General features: G+C 34.3%; 1 protein-coding gene and 1 pseudogene across 9 annotated transcripts; one reads left to right on the plus strand and one right to left on the minus strand.

Annotated features, from left to right (window-relative positions):
* The first annotated feature begins 1,356 nt into the window (after positions 1-1,356).
* LOC112756202 (uncharacterized) lies at positions 1,357-11,681 on the plus strand. Of its 9 annotated transcripts, none has more exons than XM_072198450.1 (8): positions 1,357-1,688; positions 1,946-2,028; positions 2,415-2,459; positions 2,874-7,808; positions 8,467-8,659; positions 9,255-9,460; positions 10,176-10,454; positions 11,065-11,681. In XM_072198450.1, exons 4-5 carry the CDS (start codon positions 7,514-7,516, stop codon positions 8,553-8,555), a joined length of 384 nt encoding a protein of 127 aa, XP_072054551.1. In that variant the 5' UTR covers positions 1,357-1,688; positions 1,946-2,028; positions 2,415-2,459; positions 2,874-7,513; the 3' UTR covers positions 8,556-8,659; positions 9,255-9,460; positions 10,176-10,454; positions 11,065-11,681. The 9 variants fall into 9 exon arrangements, with proteins under 9 accessions (XP_072054551.1, XP_072054550.1, XP_072054554.1 ...); XM_072198449.1 differs by having other exon boundaries at positions 6,912-7,808; positions 11,065-11,566; XM_072198453.1 differs by having other exon boundaries at positions 2,415-7,808; positions 9,258-9,460.
* Positions 11,682-13,922: 2,241 nt separating this feature from the next.
* On the minus strand, positions 13,923-20,958 carry LOC112756205 (protein DA1-like; annotated as a pseudogene).
* Between the last annotated feature and the right edge of the window lie 1,818 nt (positions 20,959-22,776).

Genomic DNA, 22,776 nt, shown 5'->3' on the forward strand with positions numbered 1-22,776 from the left:
GTAATTTTTTATCTAAAAATGATTTTGAATAATGTAATCGAAACATCATGTCTTTTTTTATAATCTATTTTGAATAAAAATTACCAAATATAAACTATATTAATACTAACTCATTTTTAATCAAAATTACTTTTATAAAATCAATTTTATACAAACATCCATTTGCAAACAATAATATAAACACACTTAAGTGACGTCAAAATTGTGATTTTATACATACAGTACAAAATTCAACTTGCGTACATTTAATCGTTATCAACCCATTCATCATCATGACGAATTTGAATTCTCTGATAATTCATAGATGTTTTTTTTTCAAAAGATAAATAATGTCTGCGCACTCCATGATTATTATTTTGTGCTGTGCTTTTCAGTTTTCACAGACAATGAGTTGGAACCCAGAAATTTCTCTGCACCAGCAACATCAAATTGCACCGTGACACTTCATAAATTTCGGTACTACGTAACATCATCACCATTCTGCTAAATTTTTGTCTCTTATTGCTCATAAAGTTTTATACTACAAAAAAATTTTCAATATTTTTTTAGAATTTATTTATATTGTGTCTTAAAAATACATGTTAAAATTGTAAAAAAAGTTTGTATTTAAAATATAAAAAATTTAAATTTTTAATATATTTATTTTATATTTATTAAATAAAAATATTTAAATTTTTTTATAAAGATTAAATTTATCATATATTCTTAAAATACATATTAACTAATTTCTTTGAATATAGAAAAGACTTTAATATAACACTTAATTGTTGTCGTTTCTAATATTTTTTAAAATTATAAGAGTAGAATAATATACCTCTATGTATTGACAATAAGCTTTTTTATATTGTATATTTTAATAAAGAGATGTATTGACACATTATCTCGTTCCTATAATTTTAAAAATTATTATAAAATATAATAACTAAATATTATACCAAAACTTTACTAATAACTAAAAAAATAAACGACACATGTTAGCTAGTTCTTGACAATTCTGCAACTATAGAGAGTGGTACATGAGATAATTAATTAGATGATCTCAACTCATGCATTAATGAAGATGATTATGATCTTGGATTTTTTTTTATGGTCCAGCAACAATTTGGTAAAATAATTGGACTTACACTAAGGTTTTTTTTTTTTTTTTTTTGGTTGCATTATTAAACAAAGATGAAGTGATTAAAATGTATGTGAGGTTGTATTGACAATAGAGTTATAAAGGTTTTTTGTTCTTTTTTTTTGTTTTTTTTTGGTAACTAAAATTATAAAAAATAATTTATTATTACTAAATGTGTGTTTAAATTGAAGTTTATAGATACTAGGTTGCATAAAATTGATTTTGATTAAAAGTGAGATGAGATTAGCTTAGTTTGTTTATCAAGTTTTTAAAAGCTGATTCTCCTTCAACCTTCACCACTTTCTCTTCTTCCTCTCCTCCTTCTTCTCTTACAAGAATTATCCACAGAACCTTCCATTTCCACTCTTCTTCCCTTCTCTTCACTCTCAAACACTTCCAACCCACGACAGCTCATCATCATCATCACCATCAATTTGAGGATCTTCCCCATTTTCTCTCCCTCCTTCCAACTAGAGAGTATTTTTCCCTCGAGCCAGTTCAATTCACTGTCATGTATGATTCACTCTTGGACTCCAAGTCACTGGCTACAGAGTGCTCTTTCCACAATCAGGTCACTGGCTATTTTATTTTATTTTTTATATTTTTCTTCGAGATTTTGAAACTTATATACATATAGATGCATTTAATGGGTAGTGCTAGATATCATGGTTGTTTCATGCAGGTGCTCTCAATTTCTCACTAATTTGCACCTCAATGTTGAAATGTTTTCAACACTTTAGTTTGTTTGCTGTCTTTGAACTCCAATTTTTTTCTTCAACTATCTAAGATTCTGAGTACCTTTTAACACTCACATTCAAATTTTTCCAGGTCTTATTTTTCTATCCTCCATAAAAAAGTGGCCTCTTAAATGCAAGGATCTTCTCTCTTTTTGCTTCCCTGGAATACTGGAGGTTAGGTGTATGGTTAATGAACTTTTATCTTTCCCCATATTCAAATCAACAGCTAATGATATTCTTACTTGTATTTAAACTCTTGTCAACAGTAGTTTATATATGTATTTGTACAGTGAGCAGTAATAAAGTCTTCTACTTGTTTCTCTTACAATTTTCTTAATGTTCATACGATCATTTAGTTAAGTTTCAGTGTTTTTGGTTTCAATTATGGTCCATTGAGTGAACCCCTTCCATGAGTGAGTTGAATGAAATTCTTTTTGGGCAGGTATTTGTGCTATGCAATACTTACATTAGTTTTAGTTTTAGCACAACTTTTAGCTTTTAGTTGGATGTTTATCTAAGTGGTTAAACATTGATAACAAGTGCTCTGCTGTATATTGCAGGAATGCATCAAACAAAGGGATCTATTATTTGTGTTCAGGTTACAGGTATGTGAAGCTATCTTATTTTAACAAAGGCAGCCTTTTCCAACCGTGTTTTAAAACTATATGTAGCAATTTATTCTACTATATTACTCTTATAAATTATAAATATTATTTTATGATACTTAGCCACCTGAAGAGGTTTTGCTGCACCAATGTTAGTTTAGATCTTTGCGTAGAACCTTTATCTAATCATCTTGTCAGCATTTAAAATGGTAAATTGGTTATGAATTCTGCCTCCTGTGCTACAGCCTACAAAAGCCAGCTTCGTTATGCTAGTGCTAGTTGTGTATTTATTACTCCACCCTAGCTAGAACTAGAACTAAGAATTCTCTGGTGCTATTATGAGGCTAAAAAATTTTAATACGGGAAAAGGAGGTGAGTTTTTGCTGGAAATTAGCGTTTTTGGTGTATATACAGGTGGGTCGACGATGCAGAATTGCATGTACAAGTACAACACGTATGCAACGTGCTGACCCAGCACGCATGTAACGTTTGGACACTTGTCCAAATCCCATGCAACACGCACCATCCGTGATGGACACGTGGCATACATCCAGGCAACACGCACCTTGCGTGTTTGCCACGTGTCAGGCATGCAAGCGATACGCACCTTGCATGTTGTACATGTGTCAGATATTGGTTGGATGGCATTGCAACACATAATCTGCGAGGTGAGTTCTTCGCCTGTAAAAACTGAATCTTGTTACCATTTTACTTCATTGTGAGAGAGGTGTTCTCCTGCACAGTTGGCGTGATGGAGGGCACTGCAAATATAGTGGTTTACCACAACGGTGAGGTTATACGAAATACATATGAGATGGTGAGTTTTGCGTTTGAGAATACATTTTTGTTTGTGGTTCCGTGCACTATAACGTTCGCGAAACTACAGTATGGGTTCTGTCAGAGCATAGAGACTGATGGTTTAAAGAGGGTGATCAACATTCTGTACAGGAGTCGGTTGTCGTATTTGGCAGTCTGATACAGTTTGAGGTTATGTTGATCGTTGACGAAACAAGTATTCAGCGGATGTTTCATATTCACCAGCAAACTTAGGTGCAACACCCAAGTATTGAGTTGTATGTCGAGTTTAGATATATAGTTGCGGATGAGGTTCAACATGACCTAGATGTGCAAGATGATAGAGCTGAAGCGTATGAAGGAATGAACAATGATAGCGACGAGGAGTTAAAAGCTACATACGAAGCCGGTGACGAGGACGAGGATGGCTTTTTTTTTGTTGGGGGGTGGATGTAGTCGCGGAAACTTAAGTGGTTCCACCTGCAGTTAGTCAACCGATGGGCGTTCCACCTTTTATACGTAGCTTGGATATTGACGCCATGCATGCACCGGAGTTCCTGGAATATGCGAACATCAGTACGTGAGTAGTGGCCAGTATGTTTCCTTGTTTTTCGTTTCACGGATTGATTCTGAGGACGGAGAGTTCAGAATCAGAATGGAATACGGTTCTAGAAATCAGTCATTGCGGCAATTCTGAGTTACACTATCTTCAGAGGAGTCAATTATGTTTATGAATCCGAGTTACAGACATTCTATGCAAAGTGCAAGAGTTATGTACATGGGTGTGACTGGCTTATTTGAGCCAGCTTGATACAGAAGAAAGCTTGTTGGGAGATTCAAAGATATAACGAGAGACATACGTGTTCTATGGGAACGATCTTTCAGGATCACTCCAAGTTAGACTCGGATACGATTGCCGAGGCTATGAAGCTGTTGGTTGAGTCCGACCCATCCATAAAGGTGAAATCTATGATTGCGAAAGTCCAAGCAAGATTCGACTACACTATTAGTTACTGAAAGGCTTGGTTGGCAAAGCAAAATTTGATAGCAAAAGTTTTCGGTGGATGGAAAGAATCTTACCAAGCTTTGCCGTTGTGGTTCTCGGCAATGGTTCAAAAGATGCTTGCTTCACAAGTCCAAATGGAAACACGACTCCTGTATAATGGGAGTCAGGAGGTAGACGGTATTAGGATACTTCATCGGGTATTCTGGAATTTTAATCCTTGCATAAAAGCTTTCAAATATTGCAAGCCGCTGGTTCAGGTTGACGGCACCCACCTATACAGAAAATATAAAAGGTTTCCTTTTGGTTGCAGTTGCGCAAGATGGGAATCAAAACATTGTGCCGATTGCTTTTGCCATTGTGGAGGGTGAGACTGTTGATACGTGAAACTTTTATCTCAGTAATTTACGAACGCATGTGGTAAGAAGAGATGGCGAGGATATAATCTCGGATCGTCATGAGTTAATTCGAGCTGCAGTAAATCGCAGCGGAGATGATTGAAAATCTCCAAGAGCATGGTGGATGTTTTGTATTCGGCACATTGGCAGCAACTTTTTAAGGGAATTCAAGGTCCCGTACTTGCAAATGCTTGTGATCAACATTGGGTATTCAAGGACAGTGGAGGAATATAACGTCAACTACAAGAGGTTGCAAAAACGAGGTGAGGCATATGTTCGTTGATTCGACAACATTGAACGTCCTCATAGTTATTGGCATTTGACGAGTGGCATTGATAGGGTCACATGACGACAAACCCTGTCGAGTGCATTAATTCAGTATTGAAGGGTGTCCGAAATATTCCGATCGAGGCGCTCGTCCGAGCAACATATTATTGGTTGAACGAGTTATTTACGTGAAAGAGTATTGAGGCTCACCAGCATAAGCGCGCTGGATTTACTTACTCTGAGTTTGCCACGCAGCGCATAGAGGCAAATATGCAACATGCAGGAAACATCGTTGTGAACCAGTTCGATAGAAGAAACGAGGTGTTTGGGGTGCGCGAAATGCCTAGTGAAAGAGTGTTAGTTGTTGATCTTGCGCGACGGAGGTGCGACTGTGGGCATTTTCAGTTGGAGCGACTTCCAAGTCGCCAAGTTATTACTTGCTGTGCCAATCAACAACTGTATTGGTAGGTGTATGTTAGCGATGTATACAAGATGTCAGAGATTCGCAAGGTCTATAGAATTGAGTTTGTCCCGTTAGGCGACATGGACTCATGGAGACATAGCCTGACTACCCGGGACCAACGATGGTCGCAAATCTTGCTTTGAGACGAACGTCAAAAAGGTTGTCCCAAATCGACTCGCTATCTGAATGAAATGGATTCACGTGAAATGCGTGGTCTCCGAGTGTGCCGTCTTTGTGGGAGACAAGGTCATTGTCGTAGTAGATGTCCTCGACAGGCTCTGGGTGACTAAGAAGTCATGACTACTATCGATACAACCGGTCACAACCTCTCCATCAATCGGTAGGCTGAATATGTGTAACACGTTATCGAGTGTCACTGTAACCTCACCGACTGGTATTACAAGCATATGGGTCTCCGGCCGCCACTTTTCCACAAGAGTAGATAGCATCGCGGAATGCTCTCTTATCACTCCAACTCTCGAGAGCTGGTAGAATCCAGTGGTTCGTAAGGCCAGTTTAACCTCCGGATGACACGTCTCCAGCTGGTCAAACTTACGGGACAGAAAATTCCTATTAGCCTAGTACAATTCAACCGAAATATAAATTACAAATTATGAAAATTAAAAAATATAAATTACAATAAAATTAAAAAAACATTAAAACATAAATTACAAAATAATTATATAAAATTCGAAAAATTATATTTATTATATTTATATTAATTATTAAAATTAATAATTACGAACTAGTACAAAATACAAATATCATAAAATAAAAGAAAATAAAAAGTAATTATAGAAAATTTGATATTTTTTATATCCATTTATATTATTCCAATAAATCTATTAATCATAGACTAAAAAATAATAATATCATAACAGAAAATAAAAAATACTTATTCAAATTAGAATATAATAATTTTATAACAGAAAATAAAAACATAATTACAAAAAAGCTGAAATACTTATATTATTTATTAATTTTACACATTACTTAATAAATTAAAATGATATTATTTCCGATTAATAATAACATCATTATAGAATATCTGGTAAAAAAATGAAAAAGTTATCTTATTTAATAATTTCAATAAAAAGAATTTTTAACATAAGAAAAAAATAAATATATAATAATGAAATTCTAAAAAAAATATTTTATCAATAGTTCTATTACTTTCACATATTACAGATTAACATATTAAATGATAATAATATTATAACAAAAAAAAATTGTGACATAGTTTAGTACTTTTTGTGTTTAGTAAATATTGTGGACTTATTATTGAAATTGTGAATTTAATGAAATATTTTATTTTGTTATAGTTAATTTTATTATTATATTTATGTTATATTATAGTAAATTCATTCTCTTTCTATGATATTGAGCAATTGAGAACTTAACATTCTATTTTCTTCATTTGCAGAACTTAGTTATTGATTACCCCTTTAACAGGTTTCCTTAGTTAAATTTGTTTTAACTGCCACAATTTACATGGTTTAAGCTTAATTTTCATGTATACCTTGCAGCAACTTGTATTTGAGCTTGAGGGCACGACAGTTGGTGATGCAACAAAGTTGAATGAAAGGAAATTGGTTAAAGTGGAAGTTTATAATCATATTCTGTGTTTCATGTCCTATGATAATTGTAATCAAGTTTTTTTTTTTTATTATTATAGATATTTTGTTTTATTAAATATTCTCGTCACCCGCTATTGTTATAAAATATAAATTATCAAAAAGAAAGAGAAGAAAAGGCTAATGATGTTTTTTATGCAGTATGAGCTTTTGATTTTTTTGGAGTATGTTTATATGAATTACAGGTGGTGCCCTGTGGAATATAGGGTTGACAACAAGAGATGATACCTTGTACTTCACACACGGTTGGAAACAGTTTGTGAAAGATCACTCCTTGATAGAGAATGATTTCCTGGTCTTTAAGTCCAATGGTGAATCAACATTCGATGTTCTAATATTCGATGGGAAGAACTTCTGCGAGAAGGCTGCTGCTTATTTCGTTCGAAATGTCAGAAACGGGAATCCGGAAAATGGGGTTGGACGCTTGACAATGAGAAAAGACACTGAGAACTCTAATGCTGGTGTAGAATGTGCATCACCTCAGAAATCTGTGCATGTTAACAGTTTCCCAGTGCCAGACACTGCCTGTACGCACCGAACCTCCTAGTGAAAGAGATTTTAATGGCGATGTTGAATTCTCCACCCCTAAACAAGTTGTTGATGTAGATGGTGATGCCGGTGTTGAAGTTGATGCTAATGGAGTGATGATGTCAGAAGGTCGCACCCACACTACTGGTAAAAGAATTAGGAAGCCGACTCGAGCTTTTAACCATTTCCAAACTAAGAGGAGACCAGTAAGGGTGACAAAAACATCTAATGCACATAAGGAAGTAGGAAACGTGGTAATCGGTAAAGTTCTACTCTTCAAATAAGAATAGAATACCTTGTGTTTCATTTTATGGACATTATATCTTCAGAAAGCAAAATGTCACAAAGTTTCAAATGGTTAGCAATTCCAACTTCAAGTAGTTGAGCACTGCACTTTTGACTTAAGCATTTGTTTGAAACACAAACTAGTTTTTCTAAAATATTGGACTTTGGTTGACTTCTAAATGAAGCAAATCTCCCTTCAAATATGGTATATTATATGATGTATATTAGATAATTTGCTAGAATCTTAGAAAAATGATGTATATTATATGATGTAGTTACATTATGGATTGTGATTTCATATTTTTATTTATGTTATATCTCTCTGTACGTATACCTATATCCTAATTTTTGCAAAATTTTCATATCCTTTTCCCATATCCATACCTAGTACTGGTTAAGTAGCTTCAAATGTATTTTGTAGACTTGTAGTCTGAAACTTAACTAGAGTTTTATATCAAAACTATACATCAGTCTAAGCATTACCTATTAAGTGGCGTTGGTGCAACTTAAACCATCCGAATAGTAACAGCTGCTCTTTCTTGAGAATTAGGTTCTTTGCAAATGTTTATTTCAATTTGAATTAGTATTTTAGCTGTCTAATGATATGATACCTTACTGTTGCTCATATTAACAGATGCAGATGCACATCCTGAACCTGCTTCCGCGGGTAAAAGTGAGGGTGGGAATTATGAATTATGTCTCACAGAGGAGGCCTGTCACTGAAGAAGAGATGAATAGTACCCTTCAGATGGCTAAGGCAACATGTACCGATGACAGCCTCTGGTGTTGTCATGCGACCAACGCATGTTTATAAGAGATTCTTCGTGGTAATAATTTGCCTCCTCAGCTTTCCTTGTTAGGATTTGTTTTTGGTTTAGGTTCTAATGTGCCATGAGTTTTTGCTTTCAGTTTTATCCCAATACTAAACCGGTTATTTAAACTTTGGTCTTAATATATACTATCCTGAGTAGCCTTCTTTTCTTGTGAAACTTGGGCCTCTTTTTTTCTGTTTTCACTTTTTATTTGGAGCTATCAATGAAATGCAAAAACATCTTTTTTGAAGATGCTTTTATAATGTGTTTATTGATTTGCCAACTTTAAATAAAACAACACTTTATAAATATCAAAATCTAACCTAACTCATCATTAAGGTCAAAAAAAATCATCACATGAAATAATTATATATTTCATGGATACTTTTTTTTTAATGTTTTTGGTTTTCAAGGTTTTGTGAAGGGAAATATGAAATAAAAGATATGATTTATCATTTTCATTGAATTCAGCTTTTTTCTCTCCAACAATTTCTGAAAAACAAAGGGGAAAAAATGAAATGAAAACAGATTCCAATCAGACCTGGGTGCGATTGGTTTTTACTCTATCTATTGCTATTAAACTAATTGTTTTATCTTTTGTTGTTACCAGTAGCTCCCGAATAAGTGGACCCTAGAAACACCGGAGGACTGAGCGGAGGGTGGAAACGCTTTACCCTGGAAGAGTACAACGTGTGTGTTTTCAAACCGGAGGCCTGATGAACAACACATTGATCTTGGATGTCAACATTTTCAGAGTTGTTGAGGAGATTAAGCCTTTGACACAAGTGAGAGCTGCAGGATCAGCCAAAAAGAGTGGTAAGAAAAAGGCCTTAAAGGCCATCCAAATATAATAGAACCTCTCTTGTTATCCCATCTTTGTGGATATTTCATGTTATCTTGAATTAGTGTAATTTATTGTTGGAAGTGTAATGTACCTTAAAAAAAATAATTTAATAATTAATTCATTAATTTGTTTAAATAAGTATTAGAATTTAAATATTATTTTGTGTATATAATAATTTATTAAAAATAATTTTTAAAATTTGACAAACAAGTATTTTAATAAATTTTTTAAAAAATATTATAAATAAAAAATTTAATTTTAATATACTGACAATAATTTTTTATATAATATCTAATTAAATTCATATATTTAGATTAATTTTAAGTGATATATTTAAAAATTAATTAATTTTGATAAAGTAATCATCCTTAATGTAATGTATATATCAAACTCTTTAATTTGTTTTTGTTCACAATATTTTTTAAAAGACTAATTCGTTGGCAGATCAGTTCTTTATTTAAAGGTTTGTTATTGATCAAAGAATTGTTACATATATAAGTCGAAATTCAAATTTTAGTAAATTAACTACTAAATCAACCCCATACTTATTTAAGTAGACTAATGATTATCTACCAAATCACAAATTTATAAACTTTTTTTTTTCTTTGGTCTTGGTTATTTTTTGGTTTATGTTAAATCGTTTTTTTTTGCCAGAATATTAAACTCTTTTGTATATATTTTTTTTAGGCTAAGTTAGCCCAATAGGCACAGCGCTCCGCGCGGGCTCTCTCTCTCCCTCTCTCTCATTTGGCGCGCGAATACAGAAGTTAAGCTATACACTCTCACCTCTCACTCACTCAGTCACTGAATCATGACTTAGGTTTCTCGAAACTTCCGATTTCTTACTCGATCACTCTTCTGCTTCTTTTTCTTCCAATCTCTGGCGGAGGTTACTCTCTCTCCCGGCGGCAACCTGCTTCTTCTTCCGCTCTTCGTCTCCGGCGATCGCATCTCGTCTTCTTTGCGGTACGTGTCACGGATGTGCTTTTGTTTTGTCTTTTCTAATCATCATTAATTTTTAAACATTGTTCACGATATTTTTACTCTTACCTTGATCCTAATATGATTGGAGAGTGAATTTGTTCAGAACTCTATGCTTATATTCAAGCAAGAGATTGGTCAATTGCTTTACTTTCTTTGACTGCATAGTACATTTTGATGAATTTGAACTTAATAATCGATGAATTACTTTACTTCCTTTTTCTTGTATATTACATGTTTGTTGAATTGCTAGGCCTAAACTTAGTTGCTGATTTTTAAGAAGCATTGCTTCCTTGCACATTACATGTTTGATGAATTGCTTTGTATTATAAATATTAGTAGCGGAACCTAATAATCAGTGAATTGCATCACTTCCTTTCTCTTGTACATTACATGTTTGTTGAATTGCTATGCCTAAACTTAGTTGTTGATTTTTTAATAGCATTGCTTCCTTGATATTTAAACAGAGTGCATTTGAATGTTACTAACTTTGGACCTTAATCAGAATTCAGAATTGTCAATAAAAAGGATGAGTTCAGCTATCATTAGTGAAAATGAAAATTTTCTTGAAATTTTTGTTGAAATTTTTTTTTAGGTTTAGCCATATCAATGGCTTGTGCTGGGCAGTTTTATTGTGAGTTTCTAGACGAAGAGACAGACAACGGAGGTCAACTAGTAGACATTGGATTTGGTGGTCAGGAATATAAGGCAGTGATTCATGAGTTTGAAGAATCTGCCGACATTGCTTTTATAAAAGGATGGTACCAAACACAGGTTATCTGTCATTCAGACCATGGCAATTGTCTACAAATGCACCATCTCGATGTCTCGGAAAGAAGGGCAATAACGGACGGTTATAAAGGCAGCTTAAGCACTTGGTGGTCGAATATCAGGGACGAACTTATACAAATATTCCAGCCAATTTTTGCAACATTGAAGAATATGTTTTTGGAAGTATCATGGTAAATTGAGTATACACAACATCAAAGTTGGATTTTCCGGGAGCGGGCAGTTGCATGCTATTTTAACAGATATAGAATGCCGGAATGATGGGACTAGTACTGAATACATTCAAGACAAACAACTGCTTGATGTTAAGGTGCTCAGATCAATCATTTACCAGATTATTAATCTTCCTTTTGAAGCCGGTAACGAGCCTCACATTGCTGAAGTGGAAGAATCGTATCATCAACTTGATTTTCTCGAAAAAAATATGAAGCCAGGTATAATTTTTTGTCTTTTCTAATTGTGTGTGTGCTTTTTTTGTTAAACTTACATTTTAATGCATATAAATCCAAATATTTACTTTTAAAAAAGAATATTTAAAATGCAAATTAACCTTGGGCTATGAAAGCAAGCTAAGAGAGTATATTTAAAATGCAAATTAACTTTTTTTGACATCAAATGATTTTTTTTCTTTGTTAAACTGACATATTTTAATTTAGGAAAATTACCCCCTTAACAATAAGGTGGGGGATGACCCAAGTGTTCTTTTGGAGCGTACCGAAGAAAATCCATTTTCTGAACACAGTCTATTGGCTGATGTTCAGAAATGGGATACTCCCAGCTACAGCTTTTGGTTATGTTAGCAGTTCGTTTTTCCGATGGCAGTTTAATGAAAACATACATCCAGAATTCTCCAGAATATACCACTACCGTGGAAATTCCGATCAATATTCTTCAAATCGTGCCATAGTAAAGTTCTATAGGAACTGCATCCAACATTTTGTATTCAGGAAACCCAAGATGGAGCGGTAATTAAAATTTAGTTTTGGTTGATTTTTTTTATTATATACTGATTAATTATATATATATATATATTTTATTTGCAGTCAAAGCCAAACTCACTTGTGGTTAAAAAACAAATTATTTGTTGATCATTTCGAAATTATGATGCCATCAATCATGCTGACAGAGAAGATTTGTGGGAGGATGAGAGAAAGCATCGCGGTCGCGTAATTAACTTATATTTTGTTAATTTGTAATTTTTTCTTTATTTTTTTAAACTTATTTTATTCTTTCTTTTTTCCGTGACAACAGGTTATGTGACTTATTTGTAGAAGCATTAGAAATTTAAGGTTAGTTTATCCTTTTCTTTCCTTGTAAATAATTTGTTATCTTGTTTCCTTAAAGTTGAAGCTTCTCTTTTGTTTCTGTTTGTTGTTTTTTTAATATCTGCAGCTACTGTGTGATACAATATGTACATAAGGTAACTTAGTAGTAGTAGGAGTAGCAGTGATTACTGTTAAGATTAGATTAAATTAGATTGGGTGTGTGATTTCTCTTCTTTGGTCTTTTAGTTTTATTTTTAAAAAAGCATATTCAAAATCGTCAGCCAATTTCTCAACACAAAATATATGCTTTTTCAAAAATAAAACTAAAAAGATTAAGGAAGAGAAACCACACCCAATCTAATTTAATCTAATCTTAATAGTAATCACTACTACTCCTACTACTACTAAGTTACCTTATGTACATATTGTATAACATAGTAGCTCCAGATATTAAAAAAACAACAAACAGAAACAAAAGAGAAGCTTCAACTTTAAGGAAACAAGATAACAAAGTATTTACCAGGAAAGAAAAGGATAAACTAACCTTAAATTTCTAATGCTTCTACAAATAAGTTACATAACATGTTCACTGAAAAAAGAAAGAATAAAATAAGTTTAAAAAAATAAAGAAAAAATTACAAATTAACAAAATATAAGTTAATTACGCGACCGCGATGCTTTCTCTCATCCTCCCACAAATCTTCTCTGTCAGCATGATTGATGGCATCATAATTTCGAAATGATCAACAAATAATTTGTGAATAGCCACAAGTGAGTTTGGCTTTGGCTGCAAAATATATATATATATATATATATAATTAATTAATTAATTAATTAATTAATTAATCAGTATATAATAAAAAAAATCAACCAAAACTAAATTTTAATTACCGCTCCATCTTGGGTTTCCCTGAATACAAAATGTTGGATGCAGTTCCTATAGAACTTTACTATGGCACGATTTGAAGAATATTGGCCGGAATTTCCACGGTGGTGGTATATTTTGGAAAATTCTGGATGTATGTTCTCATTAAACTGCCATCGGGGAAATGAACTGCCAACATAACCAAAAGCTGTAGTTGGGAGTATCCCATTTCTGAACATCAGCCAATAGACCGTGTTCAGAAAATGAATTTTCTTCGGTACGCTCCAAAAGAACACTGGGTTCATCCCCCACCTTATTGTTAAGGGGTAATTTTCCTAAATTAAAATATGTCCGTTTAACAAAGAAAAAAAATCATTTGATGTCAAAAAAAGTTAATTTGCATTTTAAATATACTCCCTTAGCTTGCTTTCATAGTCCAAGGTTAATTTGCATTTTAAATATTCTTTTTTAAAAGTAAATATTTGGATTTATATGCATTAAAATGTAAGTTTAACAAAAAAAGCGCACACACAATTAGAAAAGACAAAAAATTATACCTGGCTTCATATTTTTTTTCGAGGAAATAAAGTTGATGATACAATTCTTCCACTTCAGGAATGTGAGGTTCGTTACCGGCTTTAAAAGGAAGATTAATAATCTGGTAAATGATTGATCTGAGCACTTTGATATCAAGTAGTTGTTTGTCTTGAATGTATTCAGTACTAGCCCCATCATTCCGGCATTCCATATCTGTTAAAATAGCACGCAACTGCCCGCTCCCGGAAAATCCAACTTTGATGTTATGTATACTCAATTTACCGTGATACTGGTCCTCCAAAAACATATTCTTCAATGTTGCAAAAATTGGCTTGAATATTTGTATAAGTTCGTCCCTGATGTTCGACCACCAATGGGAGGGTTTTTTCTCAATGCTTTTCAAAATGGAAAAGTACCAGTCATCCATATATGGTTTAGGGTCTTCTGAAGACCATACTTCTGTACTGCTTGGTGACCTGCCCTAAACCCGTCTCCGTAAACTGGAGAGATATCGGATTCAATCTGGTGCTTGAAGAACTCGCCGAGCTTCATCTCAAAAGGGGGTCTTTTCCCTTTTCTAGATGTTGAAGATGAGGATGAGGCTGACTCAATCTGGTGCTTGAAGAACTCGCCGAGCTTCGTCTCAAAAGGGGGTCTTTTCCCTTTTCTAGATGTTGAAAATGAGGATGAGGCTGATGCTGAAGTGAGCTCAGAATGCAACCACATGTATGCCATAACCTGACATATACCTTCTTCGACGTTTTGACTTAGGGTTCGGTAGCCTTCACAAATAGAGCAGATAGCTTAGAACGAAGTACATCGATTTGATGACAGATATTGAAATGTATGAATAAATTCCTTAAATCTTAAACCCTAAACTCCAAAATGGATAACAAAGTTCACATGATACTCTACATTCAAAGAATTTCTAGGTGAAATAGTACCTTTAAGCCGCAGCCAAGCATGCATCATCTCGTGAGCTAGGATCGATCCAGTAAGCAATCTGAAAAGATAAAAAAGAATTGTATTCATAAATAGAATCATGATTCATCCAACCACAAGATGAGGAAACAGGAATATGCAAACATATAAATTCAATATCAACAAGAATATGAAGAAAAATAGCATGAGCAAACTAGCAGACACAAAGGCAGAAGAAGAATACACTGAAGAATTTTTTCCCTTGCAGAGCTAGATTTGTTAACTTTGAAAGATTTATGTACTCATAAGCATTGAGCTTTGTGACTCTGGAATTTGTAAAAGCATTGAATTATTACCTTGGAAGTCCGAATAAAATGAGAATTGCCGTCACATCACAACGTCTGGTCAATTTGTATGGTTGTGTTCTCATGTCGACCGCTCTATTTCCTGCTCCAAGTCTCGGTCGTCTCGAGATCTGATTAAAGTTCAAATGCAATGTATCATTTAATAGTGCGAGCGAGAGAGAAGGAAACGTCACTAAAGCCGAAAACATAAAAGGAAATCTTACGCTGCTGATGGTCTGCTCTTCCGAAAGGCAGAGTCCTCGGTTTCCGGCATGTGATAGTGGCCCTGGCCAAGATAATGAATAAGCAGGATGAAAACTAGAAGATCAAATTTATCAGATATTATAATATAATTACTATAAATAGGTGAAAATGCATTTTCACTTACATGCTCCTCCCCCTCTCTTGCTTCATTCAGGGCTTGTGTTTCAACCAAGAGCAGTGGAATTTGATGCTCCAATTTCATGTCTAGCTTTCATAAAATCTTTGTATATCGACATAAAGCGGTTGGCATTCGCTTGTATCCATGATAGCAGAGTCGAGGCACTCTAAGCAAAGCTTCTGGCCATCATTAAGACCGATATATCCAGTCTCTCGTGGCTGCATACAAAGGTAGAAAACTTTAATTACACTGTTCACAATAAAAGTTCATTCATGATAAAATTTTTCATTCATACTAACCTCCATTCGCTCACAGCTGCAACATCTAGGAGTGTTATCATGTTCATGAGAAGGGCAATATTTTTGGACCCAGAATGGATGTGCCCTATATTCAATAAGACCAGCAGGGTTTGTTGGAATCTGTCAAAAGATATATATTACCGAATTAACAGCTACCGCAATGAGGTATAAGGTGTAAATTACTAAATTCTGGTGAAAATTGAGTAGCATATACTTAATTAATGCCAACACTTGAGAAGCTATAAAAACATCATGATTTCACGAACGACATCGGCTTTAGATCTATACCATCAAGAACACAATGCACAAACTTTGATAACATAACATCTTTCCACTCTTCTCATCCATTTTTACATATTACATGGTAAATGGAAAAGAAACTTTTTTGGCCTTTTGGGTATCAATTACAATGAAGGGGAGCCTTGGAGCAATGGTTAAGTTGTCTCCGTGAGACTTCAATGTCACCGGTTCAAGCCGTGGGGTGAAGACAGAATCTTGTGGAAGCATTTGAAGGATGGAAATCTTGACATAGCGAGTACCTACAAGCTCTTATCTAATGAAAATTTAAATGAAGACCAAACTTGGAACATCATTTGGAAATGGAAGAGTCCTCAAGGAATCAAAGTGCTTCATGTGGATTATGGTGAATAAATGGCTTATGACTGCGTGTAGAAGAGCTAGATTTTTTGGAGCTAGCTCGGACTGCCACCGCTGTCTTGGACAGCAGGAAACGCTGCTACATGTGATGAGAGACTGCCAGGTAGCAGCCAGGATTTGGTCAAGCCTTATCCTCCCTCAACATCTAAACAATTTCTTTAGAGCTCCCTTTGATCTTTGGGTAAGACGGAACCTCATATCACACATTGGTAGAAACAAAGAGGATTGGATTTCTTGTTCTCCCCACCTTATAAGATGCAAAGGATTTCATAATCCCCTACGTTCAAAATATCAAAGAGGCCTTCAAGAAGGAATCTCTCATTAGACACCCCCCAGATAGAATTGAGGCTCACATAAAATGGAAGCCTCCTTCCCCGGGGTGGGTTAAAGACGACTCGGATGGAGCTTTGGCGGGCAATCTTGGGTGCAGCGGGTTGCGGAGGGATGCTTAGAGATGAGCATGGAAGATGGATTGCTGGGTATGTGATGAATGTAGGAGTCACAACCGCTTATCAAGCGGAATTATGGGGCATTTTGAAAGGTCTTGAGTTGACTTGGGACTTGGGCTTTAGAAAGGCAATTATAGAAAGAGATTTTAGAGCAGCCTAGCGGTGTTACAGAAGCCAGAGAAATGCTCACAACACCCTGATCCTATTATTAGATTAGACTGGATGAGGAGTAGGGATTGGAGAATGAGATTTACTCTCCTTCAGGGAAGGAAACAGAGGAGCAGACGTCCTAGCAAGAAAGAGCTTAAGCTTGAGGTTAGGATTCCGTTTTTTGGATGAACCATGTGTTGAATTGAGGAATGTTCTGTCTGATGATGTTAGAGGGGTTCAGTTACCCCACTTTATCTCTGTAGTGTAGTCTTTGGGCAAAAGCCCCGTTCATTCACCAAAATATATATAATATATCAGATTAAGCTGAGTACATTACATCCTTTGGATGCAGCCCTTTCCCGGACCCTGCATTAACGTGGGATGCTTGTAGCATTTTGGCAGGTAAATGGAAATTCAGGCACCTCATAATCAGAGATCGGTAGGTTGCAAGCATGACAGCGGAAGCATTCAGGATGCCAGAAAGCATTCAAACAATTTAGGTATCGTCCATAACCAATCTCAGTATGGCAGCCAGCACAAATCCTATTATGCAAAAAACTAAAAAACATTCAAATATTTCTGCATCACATGTACATATGATATCTTGATTTAATAGCAAATAGAGAGAAGAGAATAATTTCTTCATCAACTGAAAACAAACACGCAAGTTTTGTTCATGAGATGCATGATGCGAAGTTTTCAAACCAACAAATTATGATATATTTTGCAGGCGAAAAATTTAAGTCATTGGGATCTGTGTTATTTGTATGCTAATTGAACTATACGTGCGGTTATCAATCAATTACGGTAACTTTATGGTATATATGGTACAATATATTTGAAGAGGATACTAAAGATGAAGATCACTATGCATATGTATATAGATTATTTGATAAATGAGAATATCAATGTATTATGCTACATCCTAGTTCAGTTACATCCTCCTGTTCCTCCCGAAAATATCCATAAAGAGGCATACGAGTGCCAGTTAATAAGTAGTCTAATAAGGACCAGCAAGAATAAATGGGGAAAAATATGTTAATGAATACAAAGGAGTAAAACATACGTCAAAATAGAAAATTCGAAATCATCAAGCATGACAGAATGGTAAATGGTAAATGGTGAACAGATAATTTTAGATGATAAATTGATAATCTTAGCATGCACATTTAAGTAGCCAAACAAAAAGTGTTGAAATGGTGATACCAAATTCGTACAATATTGTGTGACCTGTCCTCTAACTCGTACCTTGATCCCATTGGGAAATACACTGGTACTGGAATTGGAACCGTCGGATGGGGTTGATACATGTTTTCATTTCCATATTTGGGAGGAGACTCTAGATTTAGGCTTTCTTCTATAGCTCTAGCAAGTTGTTCATCTTCTTCTAATTGAGATCTTTAGTCTACATAATAGACAGAAAAACTCATTGACGTAAATTCCATTGTAGTTGGTTTTTGAAAAAAACACAATTGACAAGGTTAAGGTAACATATATCATCTATAAAGGACAGAGCGCCGGATCCAAAAATATGTAAAAGTAACAGTTAATGTTCAACACAAGCAGAAATCTTCCAATGTAAACAAACTGCAAAAGCAAAACAATAGTAAATAGCTACGACTAAATAAGTTCTATTCAATTCTATAGCAACTGAATTTACCATTGTAATTGACAAAGACTACATTCAATAGACTATCACAGATTTGATATCAAATTTCTCATAATTACAAAATGAAAAATAGCCAATTGAAATACAGGAACAATAACTAGAAGAACAACGATAGACATTATGGAAATTTAGAGCATTCCAATTTGCATTATTCTGTCTCTGAACATAACAACTAAAAGGAACGCAATTGTGTAAATGCATTATTTTTCTTTTAAAATATACAATAACAGTTTGGAGTTATATCACTCACCATTTACATGGTTTCCTCTATGATTTTGCTCTGCCAGAGATAATGCAATGGCACGATCTATATCTTCGTTCTCATTCTCAGGCCAAACATCCTGCATCCAAATTCCCATCAACATATGTTTGAAAAGTTGGACAAACAGGAAATAGAAAACAATGGCATATTTCAACACTTTGCAAAAGTTTTCCAATGCATTCAAAAGCAATTGTTAAGGAGTTCTCACGTTTGTTACACCAGACGTCGACGGCAAGTAAGAATCCGCATCCCCGTTATAATATGAATGGTAATGCCCTTCCGAAATCTTTTGGTCGGAGCCTTTAAAAAATTTGCTAAGCCAACCCATAATTCAAGTTGCTATATGTTCATAATAGGTACAAATTCATTCCTGAAAATCAAACAGCCAACAATAGTTCAATTAACTCGAAAACTCCAATACTATTGGAATTTGGAAACACCACTACTATTGGAGACATGGGTTAAGTGAAATTCAAAGAAACTATTTCCATCTTCATAATATGTATGCATTTCAATTTGCATACTCCAAACAATAATTTAAAGGGCACAAACTAACAAACTCGATTTCAATTCATTTCAACATCTTCAGCAAAAACAAGTTGACTTTTTAGCCTCAAACAATGACTTGGGCAGAAATTGCAATGGATCAAAATCATAGTTTGCAAAACTATAAACAAACCAAACACACTTTTAACAAGTGAAGCTGCAGCTAAAGAGAAAAAAGGTACATCTAGAAAAAAACAGTTCAAAAATGTATGGGAATGGATGGTGGAGAGAAAGGAGGGTACCTGAAGAGATATCAGTGAGAGGAAGAAGCGGTGGAGTGGGAGTGAGAGTGAGAGTGGGAAGAAGGAGCGCCGGCGCGACTGAAGATCTGCTCGCCGACGAGGTAGATGCCGAAGGCGACAACGGCGATACCGAAGCCAGGGAGGGCGTGGCGGAACTGATTGGTGAGCATTGGGTGCTTCCTCCACTCGTCCCTCCTCCTGAAGAATTCTGCTGTGTTTTTCCCTGCCGAACCCATTCTCTCTCTTCCTATGCGTCTTCTTCTTCCTCTTCTCCAACACCAACTCCTCCTCTTGCTTTTCCTTTTCCTTTCCTCCTTTTTTTCGGTCATGGCTTTTCCTTTTCCTTTGTCGGGCTCAGCTCAACTTGGGCTCAGTACCTGGACTCGGCCCAAACAAAACCGAGAGTATATATGTCTATTTCGGTATTTCCCTTAGAAGGGAGAAAAAAGAAATTAAGTAAAGGCCCGCAGCTCACCACGCATTTGCTATAGTTTTCTCAGTTTGTCGCTGGATGCGAGAAAGTATATTCTCTCTCCAGCAACTGCAAACTTGATGATGATGATCTAAGAAACTTCAACTCAAGTGTTTGTATGTGTTAAGGGAAAGCAAATAGAAGGAACAAGGAAAGAGAAGGAACAAAGCAAAAAATATATGTTTTATTTTTTTCCTTTAATTTCAGAAACGAGAAACAGGAACACGTATACTCCACAATATCATTGACAAAGAGGAAAAAAAATCAAATTTTTAAATTAAAAAAAAATAATCTTTTTACAATTGGAAACAGGGGAAAGTATAATAAATGCACGAGATTTTTCAGAAAAGGTCAAAAATTGATGAGATTGATGATAACACCAAAGGGGGGAAGGAAGAAGGTTTGACAAAAAAAGGGTTTTGGAAATTGATTAATTAATTTATTTATTAGTAATAATAATAATTTATGGTGTTGTGTTGTATGGGAAACAGTGGTTGTGACAAATTCAACTATTTGGGACAAAAGACTACGAAGAAATTCAACAAGAAACAAGGTTTGTGTTGTTTAAGGGTGTTGTGTTGTGTGGGGTCCTCTTGGTTCTTTGTTCTTTCTCTTTCTTCAAAGGAATGAGATTGAAGAGAAAGAGATGATTGAGAAGAGAAGAAAATAAATCACAAACCCAAACGCGGTAATCCCAGATAGTTTCTTTTATGAAAGGAGGAACAAAGAAACAACAAAAGAGGTTTTATTGAAGTTTCTCTTTTTTTTTATTTGTTTTGGTCAATTAGAGGTTTTAACTAATTATGTTTTGGGTAAGAATCTATAATAATCTCAATTAAAAAAAATTAGAAACTCAGGTGTAATTAATTTTGTGTAAAATTAATAGCTAAGCGGTTAGATAATTTAAATAAATTTTTATCTAGTACTTTTTAGTATCAACTTGATGTGTATTTGAGTTTTAATCATTAAAAAATAATATACTATTAATATTTTATATTTATTTTTATTTAAATTAATATTAATAATTTTTTAACTTAATTTCATGTTAATACATTGAATAAAATAAAATTCAATTATGTTAGGTATAGGTGTATATTCAAAAATAAATATTAAATTAGTCATTTTTATGTTAAAATATAAAATATATATTAAAAATATATTAAATTACATATATATTTATATATAAATATATTATATTTTTTTGTGTATATGTAATATTTTTTAATAAAATTTGAATAGATAATATGATAGCAAAAAATTTACATGATAATTTTTTTTTTCTGAAAATTTTTTAAACAAAAGATAACTACTCCCCACTCTTTTTGTTAAATCTGTTGTTTAGTTGTGTTGAGATGGTGATGGTGATGGTCATTGTCAGATGAGTTATTGAGGATAAAATTAGTAAAATAATTTTGATAAATGCTGATTGTCAAAAAAAACACTCTCTAAAGATAATTAAAATTTATTCGAAATGTTAAGATTCAACAATAAAATAAAAAAATTAAAATTAAAATTTTAAAAAGAATTTCAAAAATTTCAAGATTAAAACATATATTTTGTTTATTTTTTTTCTTATTAATATCTCTTCTAACTGCTGATTTATGACTGGTACTATTATAAAAAGGATTTTCTTTTTTAATTATTTTCTAAGGCAAAAAACACATTTAAATCAAGGGAGGACAAAAATTACGTGTATCAACCAAACCGAAAACAACATTACAAATCAGCCAAAGCACGTTTCTATGTAATTCGAACTACCCTAACATATAATTCGAACCAAGTTAACTCGAATTATGGAGGAGCACGTGATGAACATAATTTGAACCTACCTGGTTCGAACTATCGAGGAACATAATTCGAACTCAATTAGTTCGAATTACTCACAATTCGTTCCAAAAACTAATTTTTGTTACTAGCATAGATTTCGCATCATGTCTTAATTTAACTCGTAGAGTTATTTATTCCGGTGTGCATTCAACATACATTTCATTTAAAACCCCGGAAACAAAACATATTCATTAATTAAGATCTCATGCAGAGTACATCGCACTAACATTAACAAATTCTATCACTTATCAACTACAAGTAAGAAAACCGATAATAATGGATTCTAAACGCGAAAGTGAAATAAAAAGTACCAAAGCTAGCAATACACCTACTTATGTCCCCATGTGTGCTCTGCTCCTCCGAGCTGTGGGCAACTCCTACGTGTGTGGCCGGGCTGCCGACAAAGCCCACATCTCTTTGGCCGGTTCGGATCTGCCTCATCCATATTGATCCGTATTCGAGTGGACTTCGGACGACCCTCTCTCGCACGCCTCTTATTCGGGTCCGGGATGACAGTCGGCCCGTCATATGGTGGCCAGAAGTCCTCCGGAATGGGAGGTGTGAAACCCATCCGATACACACTGAACACCGAACTAAGACGATACACCTGGTGGACGTAAGGCTCACATGT

The sequence above is a fragment of the Arachis hypogaea genome, chromosome 6 (genome assembly GCF_003086295.3).
Source record: "Arachis hypogaea cultivar Tifrunner chromosome 6, arahy.Tifrunner.gnm2.J5K5, whole genome shotgun sequence".
NCBI lineage: Eukaryota > Viridiplantae > Streptophyta > Magnoliopsida > Fabales > Fabaceae > Arachis > Arachis hypogaea.